Here is a 14,696-nt window from a genome sequence, read left to right as displayed (position 1 = left end):
GTTACTGCTGAAAGTGGACTTTAAAGTTCTCTGAGTTATTCAGTAGCTAATTGAAAAATCACTTGAAAAATCACTTAAGGATCAAGTGAGGATATCTTTAAAGTTGTCTATATGATTGCAGAATTTGAATGCTCACTTGAACTCTGAACGCCATAGGACATTTGTCTGCTTTTGAAGATACTTGAACTAGGAAATTATTCAAGGCATAAACCACAAGAAAATATTTACTGTAATGTCAGAGGAATCCCCTACAGAGCAAATCTGATCTTAAATTCTCAAGCTTAATAAAAGTACGTGTTTTGGAGGAAAATAGTAAGAATTAGGCCAAATGCCTTTGAAAAGATTCAGTACCTGAATAGTAAAAATGCAGGATGCTTGCTGCAGAGTGACTGTCATCACTCCACTGCAGAGACTTCTGTATTGTTCTGCAGTATCTATTAAATGCTTTTTGAGCCCTTCTAACTTCAAAATTATCTTTCAGTACAGTTTGTCGGAAGCAAAAGCCCTTTCAGATTCTGGATCAGGCCACAGAAACCATAGCTGGAACTTTGTATAATGCTGTCCTTTTGTTCAGAAGTAAATGAAACAGCAGTTTTCCTATTGAAGTGACATCAAACCCAGCTGTCTTCAGGAAGTGAGGAGATGTTTGCTGGCATGCTGTGGTGGTCACGGCTTTGGTTTCAAGGCTTCATTGCACAAGACGATGGTTTCAGCTGTCCCTTGCCTTTTTGATCCACTGCCTCGTGCAGCAGCCACCCCCTTTCACTTATGCTACCACAAGAGGCTGTACTGTAATGTGCAGCAAGTCACTGGTGTGATGGAGATTAAAAATAATCTTCCAAAATGAGGAACCTGAGACACTGGGCAACTGTTCCTCCTGCTCTCAAATCCTGTTCTGCAGACTCTTTATAATGATGGGCTTTTGTATTAATCAACTGTACCTTGAAGTCGTAGGGGGAGAAGTGGTGCTGGCCTTACAGGTCAGGAGCATTGAGACACCCATTATATCAATCATGTGAAATCTAAATTATGCACTTGCACATTCCTTTTAATACCTAGATAAAATCAGCACTTGAATGCAGTGTCTGGCTAACCCCAGGCAAGTATTTGATATATGATATACGGTATATGGTATATACCATATGAGTGGGTATTTGAAAGATTTGAGGGATTCTTTTTGCATCTTATATTACTGAAGGTTTTTTCTTTAGCTGAAGTTACTCTGCAGCCTTTTCTGAGATAAGTTTTTCCTCCAGGTTTTTGGTTACTCAGATATCAGCAATTACAAGAGCACACTGAGATTGTCTGTAAGCAAAAGATTGTGTTTCGAACATTCAGTGAGTGATTAGGATTTCCTGAATAGTTCTGATGGATTGATACAGTTTCATGAGTTGCCAAATCTGAAATACTTTGCCATGTATCTTTGGAGGGAGGAAAAATGCACTTAATGTCATGTGTCTTTCTTGGAGTAGCTGACTACTTCTAGGCTTTAGTTAACTATTGCATTGTGGTGGCTACATTTTCACTGCTTCTTTAGTGTGCAAATACCTTCTATTTTGCAAAAGACAAATAATTGAGGGTTGCTGCAATTTTAGTATTTCAGACTCCTTGGTGGTTTTGAGTAACCTTTTTATAACTTCTACAGAGGAAGTCTGTATAGAAATGTCTTCAAAATCTGCTTGAAGTTTTTGCTGATCTTTGGGGAAGTGAAAAAACCTAAGAATAGGGATAAATTCGGGTGTAGTTCTGGTGGCTAGGAAAGGCAAGAAGGGGTGTAGAAGTGCCAGAATCTGATCTTAGGAAAAGTGATGAAATAGGTTTGCTTGGAGGAAAGTATTGACTGTTTAATTGAAGCTTAGGGCACCTTTTGGTTCCCAGTCCTAGTGTATTAGTATTTAATGCCAGTAAATTTGTGGCTGTGGGCTTGTTTTTAAACAAGTTGTGTGCTTTGACATGTGGTATTTGTTGCTCACATGCTTTTCTCAAGTTGGAAGTACACATCTGCTGTTACTCTTCCTTGTGTTCCAGTTCATTGTTTTACTTCAGGTTAAAGGGCTGCAGATCCCCTCTAGATCTCGGGGGAAGAAAAAGATGATGAGCACCAGTGCCATGTGTTAAGCAGTAGTGGATGGGATTAGAAACTTGGATCAGGTTAATGATCTGGCTCTTGAACTAGCTGCAGTGTCTGTATTTGTGATGCCCATTAATGTTCTGTCCTTCATAACCTTTTTAGCCACCCTTGTGTTGAGGGGGCTGCCTGTCTTCTGGCCAGCACATTGAGGTGATGAAATTTAGAGCTGGTTTCATGGGGAACCAGCAGCAGAGATCTGAACCTAAATTCCCTCTGGGAATCTAGGAATAACCCTTAAAATGTTTTAATTTTGCACCAGGCAGCTAAGTTGCAAATGTAGTTAATCTTAACATAGGCTAATTTATTTCTTGATGAATCTGAAGTCATCTAATTACTAACTTAGCCTGAAGCTTGTGTCTGAAATACTGTTAATGGACTTATTAATTGTGTAGGGCAGAGAGGGGTGTTTTTTGCCTTATCCATGAACATAATGAATAGAAAACTGTACAATTTGCAGTCCAGTTCACGGCTTTTGTACACAGTGTTGTGCAGTATGAGGTGTAATTTGAAGTTTTGGAGAGGGGCTTTGGCCGAGGGCCTGTAGGGACAGGCCAAGGGGAATGGCTTTAACCTGCCAGAACAGGGGAGACTGAGATGAGCTCTTAGGCAGAAGCTCTTCCCTGTGAGGGTGCTGAGGCGCTGGCACAGGGTGCCCAGAGAAGCTGTGGCTGCCCCATCCCTGGCAGTGCTCAAGGCCAGGTTGGACACAGGGGCTTGGAGCAGCTGCTCCAGTGGAAGGTGTCCCTGCCTGTGGCAGGGGTTGGAACTGGGTGAACTTTAAGGTCCCAAACCAGTCTGGGATTCTATGATTAGCAATATTGTTAGAGCTGCAAACAATAATAGTAATTGTAGCTGAGAACTTCAGGTAATGTGTCTTAAAAAAAAAAACCAAAAGAAAACCAGTACCTTCTCCCTGTGCCTGTACCTTGCTGCAGTCAGTTTGTCACAGCCATGTTGCTGTGTAAACATTTCACTGTTAAAATCATTACTTGCAAGCAGAAAGGATTTAGCTTTTAGTGTATTTGTACTCTATAGAGATGTGAAAGTTAATTCTGGAATGCTTTAGGGAAGTGATTGCAACCATTTGCAGCAACAATTAATGATAAGCCCGATGGCTGTTTTAATATACTTTCAAAGTTTTGAGACTATTTAAGTATTGAGTTTTTTCTGCTGTGGGCAAGAATGTGGATTGCTATACTGCCTGCATCCAACATCTGCCAAGAGCGGGTGAGTGACTGTATAGTAAAAGGCATGAGCTGAGACAGCTTTAAAACAAACAACACTTGTAAGCTGGAGGTATAATTAAACCTCCTGTTAGGCTGGAAAAGGGCTGCAGAGTCCAGTTTTCATCTGAAGTAGAACATGATCAGTAAACCTCAGCATTGCAGTGAGACTTGCTGGCTGCCCTTTGCTGCTGGCTGCTCTTTCACAATCTGAGATGATGATAATATCATTATATTTATTTATTATTGATTATTATAATTATTATTATTAATAATTATTATTCAATGTTTTCAACAACCAGCTTGAATTGAGCTTGTAGGAACTATGGAACACATTACAGCCAAGCTTAATGTAGCCCTCAGACATTGTCTAGCTCAATGTAAAACTGCATTGGCCATATTTTTAGTAAGCTGATTCTTCTTAAAACTGGTGTATTCTGTTCAGAGGCAGGTGTGGAGAAAGTGATTAATATACATACATATATATATATATATGTATTTGGGACTCAACATATTTATGTTCAGCCAGAGAGTTTGCATGATGTGCAAGTTTTGCAGCCATCATGGATCCGTACTCAGAATGGTGCAGGGATGAGTCATCCAGTTGCCACAATTACACAATTCAGTGCTCATTGTCCTTGTAAATACAACATATTAACCCAGGATGGATACAGGCAGGTTTGGATTACTGACTCTTTACTCCAGACACTTAGAAAATTAAATGAGAGCTAGGGTGTCTTTGAAACAGTTATGCAAGGAGCGTGGTAGACGTGATCCCGCAGTACCTGTTGAGGTAAGCCTGCTGTAAGGAGTAATAAGCTATTGCGTATTTACCCAAAGCCCCAAAACCCAACAACAAAATACCACCACAGATTTCTAGAACTGGCTGATGGATCAAAAACATTCCCCCATCTAATTTTAGAGACTTTCTCTGCTGCTGAAAACATTGGGTATCTCTTGGGATCGCAGGAACTTACATTTCTTTTCCCCTAAGTGCTATCAGTTTGAGTGGCAATACAGGCAAGCTGGAAAAGGAGCTGGTGACTTGGATGAAAGTAGCACATTTCTTATTACAACCTAAGCTGGCTGCTAGTTTAATCAGGGAATGATTGTTTTTTAATCCTAATCTTTATAAGAGTCTGTGTTCCACTATTTCTGAAGTACTAAAAGCCAGCACAGTGATTTTGCTGTTAGGTTCTTACTTCATCAACAATTGTGCTTCGCAGGTTGTCTGTGAATTAACAAATTCACTGCTCTGCCATGTGGTTTCAAACTGTTCTAACTGTTAAAAGGACATGCCATCACCAGAAGCTCTGTGGTGGAGTTGGAGCCCTTGCTTAGTGTTAAGTGAAATAGCATTAGAATAGTAGCTGATAAACTGCTGATCATTTTCATGTACAATATCATTTTAAAAGTAAGTTATGTAGTTTAGTTGTCTCCGGACACAGGCCACAATGATCTGACTTCTGTGATTATGTTCATGTTAAGTCAGGTGTACTGAATATTTAGAGATACCCAGTTATTTATTTAGGGAAGTAACTGCAAATTAATTTTGTAATGAGTTTAAGGTAAAGACAGGTGCTTGAGAAAGCAAGTTAAAATACTGGTACTAATTGCCAGTCATCAAAGCATTAGTGATTAAACAGAATAACTTGTTTAGTACCTGCTTGTGTTCTTTTGAGCCAGCTCTTGAGTCCCCAAGACAAGAACAACGTGGAGCTGTTGGAGAGAGCCCAGAGGAGGCCATGGAGCTGCTGCGAGGGCTGGAGCAGCTCTGCTCTGGAGCCAGGCTGAGAGAGCTGGGCTGGGGCAGCCTGGACAAGAGAAGGCTCCTGAAGGGGAGACCTGAGAGCAGCTCCAGTGCCTAAAGGGGCTGCATGAAACCTGGAGAGGGGCTTTGGACAAGGGCCTGTAGGGACAGGCCAAGGGGAATGGCTTTAACCTGCCAGAACAGGGGAGACTGAGCTGAGCTCTTAGGCAGAAGCTGTTCCCTGTGAGGGTGCTGAGGCGCTGGCACAGGGTGCCCAGAGAAGCTGTGGCTGCCCCATCCCTGGCAGTGCCCAAGGCCAGGTTGGACACAGGGGCTTGGAGCAGCTGCTCCAGTGGAAGGTGTCCCTGCCTGTGGCAGGGGTTGGAACTGGATGAGCTTTAACGTCCCTTCCAACACTTTAGGATTCTACAATTTAGGTGAAGATAGACTTGAGGTTTTTTTCTCTGAGCAGAGGCAGGAACCAGGCAGCTGTCGGTTCTGGGGCAGTTACTGCTCTGGACAAAACTTACTAATAAAAACCAAAAAAAACCCCAAGGGGGTATCAGTCCAGGGCTATAAAAGCGTTGACTATGTTTTAAAAACATCACATCTACAGCTTGTGGTCAAACTATGGTGTTGGTTTTTTTAGCAACCTGAAACACAAACTGGGGAGCTGTTTGCTGGTACTGAATTTACCCAATCTTCCTGTAAGCTCGGTGGTGATTAGTCAGGGGCCAAATAAAACTGATGCCTTATTTTCAGCATGAGGCTTTTTTCTAATTTTGCCTTCAGCTGTTGGATCTTGGAGACTCTTTTAGTATTTCAAGTATATTTTTGTTTGAATTTCTAGCAATAACTGCACTAAAATAAAACCTGGCAACTGGGCAGACTAGCTAGGTAGGAAATGAAGTGTCTTGAGCTGAATTTGTGCAGATCCTTAGGGCTTACATCAGTAGTTTAGCTTAAGGTGAAACAAGCAGCTACTAATACACATGTCAAATATAGGCATGTCCATGGTCAGCAAGATAACTTTCAAGTTATAATCATAGAATATCTCAAGTTGGAAGGGGTCCTTATGAATCATTGAGGCCAACACCCTGCTCCTTACAGCACTACCTGCACCTAAGTCAAGATTAACTTCATGAACCTTAGAGCTTTGTTTTCCAAGTGCTTTATAGTGATTGGGAACAGGGGGTTATGTGCCATGTTTTTAGAAACTCTTTAACTGGACAATCATTTGGTCATGGGCTGTGTTTTCTGTTTTTCTCAAGAGACTTCCTCCCCCCAATATTCTTTGCTTCTCACTAAATTAAGCAAAAATGCATATTTATCTTTTTACATAATGGATAAATATTGCAAGGAACCACTTTCTGTAGGGATGTTAAACCCATAGCTGAGGTGTGTTGCTGCTTGTGCTGTCTTCTCTGTGGCACCAGACATCTTCATTGACCAGATCTGAATGACTGTCCATACTTCTTATGCTTATTCCTTTGATACACGTATCTTTTGTGTCATTGGTTCATATATAGCCCATGGCTCTGCTTCTGAAGAAGCTTTCTGAAGGGGGGTTCTTTGCAATGGTTAGGATGAGCACCTACTTCTGACCTGGTACTTGGAAGCACTGTAGTGGTTTTGCATTTCTTTGCAGACTGGTACATACAAATTGTTGACCTGTGCAGTAAGGAAGGGATTTAGTACACTTTAGTGGTCCTCCAACCTCATTTAGTGTTTGTACTATGCTATGTTTTTATTAAGTCTCTCAGTAGTTAAAAGAAGAAAATCCCCTCCTGTCCCTGATCAAGTATCAAGATGTTGCTAATAAACACTGTTTAACAGGCTCCTGGATTAGAAAATGGTGACCATTACATCTGAAGGAGAGGCTTGCATTCATTTGGAAATGCTTTAAACCATTCGGGGTTTTCTGAGTATATTAAAAGCAGGAAGCCATGAGGGGCACATGCTCATCACTTTTAGATGGTAGAGATGGTTACCCAGCTTCCCTCCTCACTGTTGTGGTCCAGTTGTTGCATAGGATGGTGGATTCGTCTCCTCCTCTGGGTGAATGTGTAATTGATACCTTCAGCAATCCTTGCGCTGCAAAGCTGGTTTCAGAAGGCAAGTTGAGCGTACAGAGCTCAAGCTTAATCTGCTGTGCTTGGCTTCATGATGTCCAAATATATATTAGTTATTTTTTAACATTTCTTGAACTTCTCTAAAGTCAGATACAGAAGTGATTTACTAAAGCAGATGAAGAGCATGTTTCATAGAATCATGGAATGGTTTGTGTTGGAAGGGACCTTAAAGCTCATCCAGTTCCAACCCCCTGCCACAGGCAGGGACACCTTCCACTAATCCAGGTTGCTCCAAGCCCCATCCAGCCTGGCTTTGAACAACTTTAGCTCAAGTGTTTTAATTAGTTTTTCTTATTTTGTGATTTTAACCGAAATTTCCTGGTATCTCTTCCGTGGAGTGGGAGTTTTATAATTACCTTAGCTTGGTCTTTAACTCAGATGAGAGTTACTGGTGTAGTCTCAAGGGCAGTGAGAAATAGAAGTTCTTATTTTCTACTTCTTTTCTTTACGTTATAGCTGAAAATACAGTAATTCAAGACTGCTATTTCTTTTTGTCAAGGTAGCGCTGCTGTTGTCTAGTTTTTCCATCCATCCTTTGTATCCTGTGAATCCATTTGTCGGTAGGCAAAAGCTTCTCATCAAAGCAGCTTAGCAGTGTTGTCTGCTTTGCTAGGTACTGCTCCTGTGACTTGTATGTCTTGTCCCAGTTCCCAGGATTACTGCTATCACTTCTGTAATTGCTCTCTCAATACTGGAACTTAAAACTGGGTTAAAGAACAAAGCTGCACCATGCTGTTTTTCTTCAGAGCCAATTAAATTACTAAAGGCACTCTCAAGTCCTGGAGCATGGTGCAGACCCAGTGTTACCTGCCTGTAGCTAACAAGAAATCTGGTAGGAGTTTGGTCCTTGCAGGTTTGATAGATTTCTGCCAGAAAGATACAGCCCTTGTTTCATATCTCACACGAGCAAGATTAGCCTTGCAGGCTGAGTGCCATTCATCTGCAGAAAAACTTAGGTGCTTTTGTACGTAATGTTGTACAACCATAGAATCATAGAATAGTTAGGGTTGGAAAGGACCTGAAGCTCATCCAGTTCCAACCCCCCTGCCGTGGGCAGGGACACCTCACACTAAACCGTATCACCCAAGGCTTCATCCAACCTGGCCTTGAACACTGCCAGGGATGGAGCATTCACAACCTCCCTGGGCAACCCATTCCAGTGCCTCACCTCCCTCACAGTAAAGAATTTCTTCCTTATATCCAGTCTAAACCTCTGCTGTTTAAGTTTCAACCTGTTACCCCTTTTTCTATCACTACAGTCCGTAATGAACAGTCCCTCCCCAGCATCCCTGTATACGTATGTGGAACTGTTATGCTTGAGATGCCAGATTTAGGTACCTGAAGTCTTATAATACCTACACAATTTTTGCTTTTGGGGATTACAGAGTGAATCCTAGAAGGGTTTGGGTTGGAAGGGACCTTAAAGCTCATCCTGTTCCAACTACCCTTCCACTAGATCAGGTTGCTCCAACCCATCCAGCCTTGACATTCATGGCTGGTTTTATTTTTAGAAGCTTTTCATAACCTCCAGAGGAAATGAGCTTCATGTAGTTACACTTGTACCTCTTCCTCCTCAAGTAACTTTGGAACCTGTTTACAGTGTTCATCTGCATCTCAGAAATCCCAAAGCCTTTGTGCTTTTGTGGAGCAGAAAGACCAAAGAAAGCTTGAAGGTACTGCAGAGCTAGGTGAGGAGTATGGGATGCAAATCTTGAGGAAACAGGCTTTTAAAATTCTACAGCTTGTAGAGCAATTAGTAAGTTTTAGTACCAGTGCTGGGTTTGCTGTTAGTAGAAGTCAATACAGGCTTTTCTCAGTGTAATTTGATTCAGTTGGGTTATAACAACTGTAGGGCAACAGAAAGCATCTATGCTTAGAGCCATTGTTATCTCTTTGTTGTCACTGCTATTCCCAGTAGGGGATGGGGAGCACTTATTCCAAGCTGACTAATTTAGGAATGACAGCTGCTTGGAAATAATCATTCTACTTTTGCAAGAGCTGTGAGCAAGTGAACAAGAATTAATGGAAAAAATGAACTTATAGATGGAATAAATTGGCAATATTTAGGAGTTATGAAGTTATGCATCTGCTGTGGGAAGCTGCTAGGCTCTGGTGGTAAAAAGCCAAGCCTGTTCTTTCAGAGTCTGCAAGCGTTGGTCCTTGGTATTGCAGGGGCTCATGGCCTCGCCAGAAGTACTGGAGTAAGAAGTCTTGATTGTATTCAGCAGCAGAGTTGCAGGCAGATGGTGTGAAGTCCATGTTAATGCCACTTTAAAGCTACTTGGGGAACCTGTGGAGGTGGCCAGTGAGGTAGCTTTATATAGAGGTTGGGTGGGGTGAGCAACAAGGTAGAGGTTGGGAGAAGGCAACAGCATGATGAAGGGAAGAGGTGCACTTGTAGATGCCTATCTTTCTTGTTGCACAAGAGCTGGAGGCCTTTCTGAGCAAGAACCAGTGACACAGCTGTTAGGAATTCTGAAATTCTTCTTTGCCAAGTGCTGTGGATGTACAGGACAGATTAGAGATGTCTGATTGCTTCTTCCAGACAGCAGAGAGGGATCCCTTCAGTCATCTTTCAGTCTTCAGTTAGTAGGCTTTAGTGCTTCAGAGACACACAAGAGGAAGATTTTTCCAAGGAAACCAATCAGCTATTGGAATAATCTCCCCAGGAAAATGGTGGATTCCTCAGTGCTGGACACATTTAAGATTGGGCTGGACAGGGTGATGGGGCATCTAGTCTGTGTCATGGTTTGCCTGGAAAGGTTGGACGAGCCTTGAGGTCCCTTCCAACCTGGGGTTCTATGGATCTATGACACATTATAGTCTGGGTTAGGTTGTATGTGATCTGGGCAATAATCCCTAAAATTAAGTGTCAAAGATGGAAGTAGAGCAAATTTATTAAGAAGAGCAGATATAATAGGGAAATTAAGCTATATATCTGGGATCAGAAAGGGAGAGAATGAAGGATTAAACCCATCAAGCACTAAAATACACAGAGAAAATCTGGAGTGAGTTTAGGATGGGGAAAGAGCAAACTCACAATCAACACTGTAGAAGTAGATACAGTTATCTACTTCTTGCTTTAATACATAAATGCAGTGTTAAGTTTCCAGCCTAAAAACCAATCTGTTTAGCCTGCCCTCACAATGTTTGTGAGTGCCCAGATGTTGGAGAAATGGAAATATCCCTCAGCAGCAGTACTGCTTCTGCCAGGTCATCCATTTGTGGATCCAGGACACTATTGTCTTAGCCAACACTGTGCTCTGATCTTCTGAAGGAAGAGAGACCAGTGGATTGGTGCAGAAGTGCAGGCCTCCCTTGTATCAGTGGACATGCCAAGGATGTATCATGCTCCTGAAGCCTGCTAACCAGTTTTCTTTACCTTGGCAGCACCAGAGGCACTGTAGAATTGAGTAAGGTGCACACCAGACAAAAACCTGCTCTGCAATCTGCCTAGTGTGGAAGTCTAATTTTGGTGAATTTTGTGTTCTTGCGCACTTGGTGTTACAGTGCTGCTCTGCTATAGTTCTATTATATGTTCCTAGACTGAAAAGATGTGATGTTTAGGAGACAGTTCTTAGCCTGCATCCAGGGAAAGCTAGCAGTGATCTCTGTGATGCTTCCTGATGAAGGAGCAGAAGAAAGCAATGGCAGTCTCACCATGAGCTACCAAAGGAAATTTTGACTAGGGCTAAATTGATCTCATGTGGGATTTCTGCTGAATCAGCTGATCCAAGCCATCCGTGTTTGATATTCTAAAGGAGAGTTCCCATTCCTTGTTCTTAGTTCACAGGATCAATGCACATACTTAGCCTTTAACTGCAAAACAGGTGAGATGTTACTTACTCATTTAAAGACATACTAATTTAAAACATTGTTAACAACATCTAATCACTGTAATGAATATTTCTACACTTTGAAATTTAAAATAAAACGAAATTAACCCCCCCTGCATAATTTGCTGTAGTCACATTTGCTTTCCAGAATAGCTTAACTGGTGTGGGCTAGTTGGGTACCAGTAAGCCTACAACTGATTTGTGCTCCCTCTTGTGGCAGCAGGCAGTGGGAGAGCATCCTTCACACATCACCTGCACATCAGTGACAGTGCTGGTTGTGACCAGTGTGTAGTTGTGAATAACTGGAATGGCCATGAGGAGACTAAATCCGAAAATGTGGAAAGGGTGGTTTACTTTTCCAGTGTTACTGTTCTGTGTCCAGAAACACTAAAGTGTACATATTTGCAGAGTAACAAAACCTTTACAGCTTTTGCCCATTTCTGGATGCCCCACTAGCAATCTTCTGAGGTTATCTTTGTCATGTGCATCATAACTAGAGAGACTCAAGATTTTTTTCTATCACCCACTGTGCATAATATTTAGAATGCAGTATTTTGTGCATGTTCTTTGGCAACTCTAAGGCAGAGAAGATCCAAGGTAGACTTCAGCCAGAGCAGTGCAGCCAGGTGGTGGAGGGATCCTTGCCTACAGGGGTGATGCTGTTAATTTTCTGAGTTTCCTGATTTTGATGTGGTATGTCCCTTATGCAGGAAAGAGGAGATGAAAGAGTGAATGCTTTTGAGGTGAAATGGTCTTTTCAGTGGGGGTGGATGTAGTTGTTAAGGGGTTAATCCCTAATCTCTGATGGCAAGAATAAAAGAGTTGTGTGACTTATTCCATCATGTGTCTTACTTGAGTGTGTTGTTCCGCTTTCTGCTGAGACAGCTGATAGAGAGGAAGAAGGCTGAACTAAATACAGGCAATGGTTTAAGGCACTCAGTTTTTCATGCCAGTTAGCTGGTGTCTCCTGGGTACAAAGGATGGGGAGGACAGGGTTGGTGGGGAGCCAAATAAGCAGTAATTGCCTAGGTGTGGGATACCACTGAGTGGGTAGAAATAGATGGTACTTGTGGTATGGACAGCATTGAGGAGCAGATAATTAAGAAACAAAAAAGAGAAGAAATGAGTAAAAGGTTCTGAAAACCTGAGGTAAGCTTGAAAAGAAACACTTGAATCTGAATGTCTACAGAAATTATATCTCTCCTTGAACAAAAGGGGAGGAAACAGTAGGGAGGAGCAGTTATAACATGGGGAGAGCACTGTAATTAAGTCAGGGTGAAGAAAGATGGTTACTGCCAAGGGTTATAGGACACAGGCTGTGGCACTGAATTACAGAGATGTTCTGCAGAGAATGGTCCCTCCTCCCTGTGGTAAGCTTAGAGCTGGGGAAAAAATTGTATTCTGTTGCATGTAAGTAGTGAGTAGTGATTTTATTTTCTTTCAACTAGATGTATGCAATTTAACTTTGGCAGAAAGTGCTGGTTGATTACTTTGACAGGTTTAATTACTTTGGCTTGAGTAGGATGAAAGTGAATTTATTTCCCAGTGAGAAAAGCGTTGAAAGGCTGCATGAAAACCTGTCAAAGGAAATTGAAGCGGGGTTGGGGAGTTATCTTTACAGTAAATGGAATTGATAAACATGTCAGTTAAAAGGAGAATTTATTTATAATATCCAGGTTCTGTGGCCAGAAATCTTTGACAATTCTGTTCACTGGGAAAATGAATTTTATCTGTTCAATTGATTTGCTTTTTCATAATGCTTGTAGAGCAAGGAATTGCCATAGAATAATAAAGTGAAGTCATAAGTCTTCTTTTTTCCCTTTCTTTTCTCCTAGAACACATCAGTAATGGAGGATCAGAATGAAGATGAGTCTCCAAAGAAAAATACCCTGTGGCAGGTAGGATTCACATTTGTGTAGAGAGAGTTGGCATGATTTTGTATGTTCCTGCTTTTGAGAAACTTCCAAATCTCGCATCTGCATAATCATCCTTGTACGTAGTTGACTGTATCACCCTAAAATTAGCTCAGCCTTCAAGTGAAGGATGATACTGATGAATAATACTTGAGAAATTGCTAGATCTTCTCAGATTTTGGAGTTGGTGCTGACCTTGAAAGGATGGTTTTGTGTCAAAATACAGATCAACCTTTCTGAGCATGACTGTCATTCAGAAGGAAAAAATCAACACCTTCACCTGGCAAGGAGTTATAACCAATTTGCTTTGAAGAAGTTTGGGAATATTTCTGTGCTGACAGTTGTTCTCAGCAGCCCTCTTGGTCTCCTGAAGGGCTCAGAAGAGCCTGGCCATCAATCTTTGGTTCTGTTTACTAATTAGCAATAAGTCCTGGGGTGTTGTTCTTGTAGCATCTTTTTTGTAGCTAAAGCTCCCAGGATTTTAATGATGTTTCCATGTGCACGTCCCAAATATTGCCATGAGCTGTCTTTCAAAAACAAAGCAGGCTCTTGACATCATGTAATTCCCAGTTTTCATTTATGGACAAGCAGTTCAACATTGACATGAAGTTCTTGAATTTTTGTGTCAATTACAGTATTAATACCCAACTTTGGTATGTCTCTAAATGTGTATTATTTTAACTGTTGGAAGTTACCATTTATAAATCATTTGTGGGGGCAGAGTGCAGTATGCAGCAGAGGAAACTGCAATATGCAGCAGAAACCACTGGTTTCATCTGGAGAAGTTTCTTCTAAAATGAATTAAGTTTCCTGCTGTTCACATGGTAGGAGGTGTAAGAGAATTCAAGTCTTTCAGTGTAACAAGTAACTCATACTTATGAGCAAAGTCCTTTCACTGATCTTTATGAAAGGTGAAATTCCTATGGGATAACCCATAGCTTGAAGACTGTGTTTCAAAACTTAGGTTTAATTATTTCTTCTCACATATTCTTCCTTGAGAGAGTGCTTATAAAGCTGTTACCTTGCTTGTGTGTTAATACTGATACTCCTTTTCTAAAACCAGATAAGTAATGGAACTTCATCTGTGATTGTCTCAAGAAAAAGACCATCGGAAGGAAACTACGAAAAGGAAAAAGACTTGTGTATTAAATATTTTGACCAGTGGTCTGAATCAGATCAAGTTGAATTTGTGGAACACCTTATTTCACGAATGTGTCACTATCAGCATGGACATATTAACTCTTACTTGAAGCCCATGTTACAACGGGACTTCATCACTGCGTTACCAGGTAAATTGGTATTTCTTTTACAAGAGGTACATTCACAAATATTTCTCCTTTTGTTTAATGCTTGGGCTGCACGCAAACTTTTTTGGGTATTATCCAGATTTAGATTGTCTTCAATAAAGAAATGGTGCTTCCTAGTCAAAAGAGGAACAGAAGGGCAGCTGAAGTCATTCACTTCTGTGATTAATTGAATTGGCCACTGGATGCCAGTGTTGTTCCATGTAAAAGGGGTTTGAGTAGCATATCCTGAAGAACACTTTGTGTTTAAATTGGAAGAGAGTTGTCATTAAAGTTTTATCTCTGCAAGCTCTGGTCTAAATTCCTTTTTTGTACAAACCCCATAGGTGTAGAAAATACTCCAGAGGTGTGTGCATTTAAGAAGTCCTTTATGACATTTTAGTTTAGTTCTAAGTTTAAGTCTTAAA

At 41.2% G+C, this 14,696-nt stretch overlaps 1 protein-coding gene across 6 annotated transcripts in view; it reads left to right on the top strand.

Moving 5' to 3' along the window:
* FBXW11 (F-box and WD repeat domain containing 11) overlaps positions 1-14,696 on the top strand; it is a 79,395-nt gene that overhangs the window by 28,712 nt on the left and 35,987 nt on the right. For all 6 annotated transcript variants that reach the window (XM_034066796.1, XM_034066795.1, XM_034066797.1 and 3 more), the window contains 2 exons: positions 12,908-12,970; positions 14,049-14,274. In XM_034066796.1, coding sequence (XP_033922687.1) covers positions 12,908-12,970; positions 14,049-14,274 — 289 coding nt within the window. The remainder of the gene's footprint in view (positions 1-12,907; positions 12,971-14,048; positions 14,275-14,696) is intronic.

Source organism: Melopsittacus undulatus, chromosome 10 (genome assembly GCF_012275295.1).
Source record: "Melopsittacus undulatus isolate bMelUnd1 chromosome 10, bMelUnd1.mat.Z, whole genome shotgun sequence".
Taxonomy (NCBI): Eukaryota; Metazoa; Chordata; class Aves; order Psittaciformes; family Psittaculidae; genus Melopsittacus; species Melopsittacus undulatus.
Note: the sequence above shows the minus strand (reverse complement) of the source record. Positions and strands in the feature narration are given on the sequence as shown.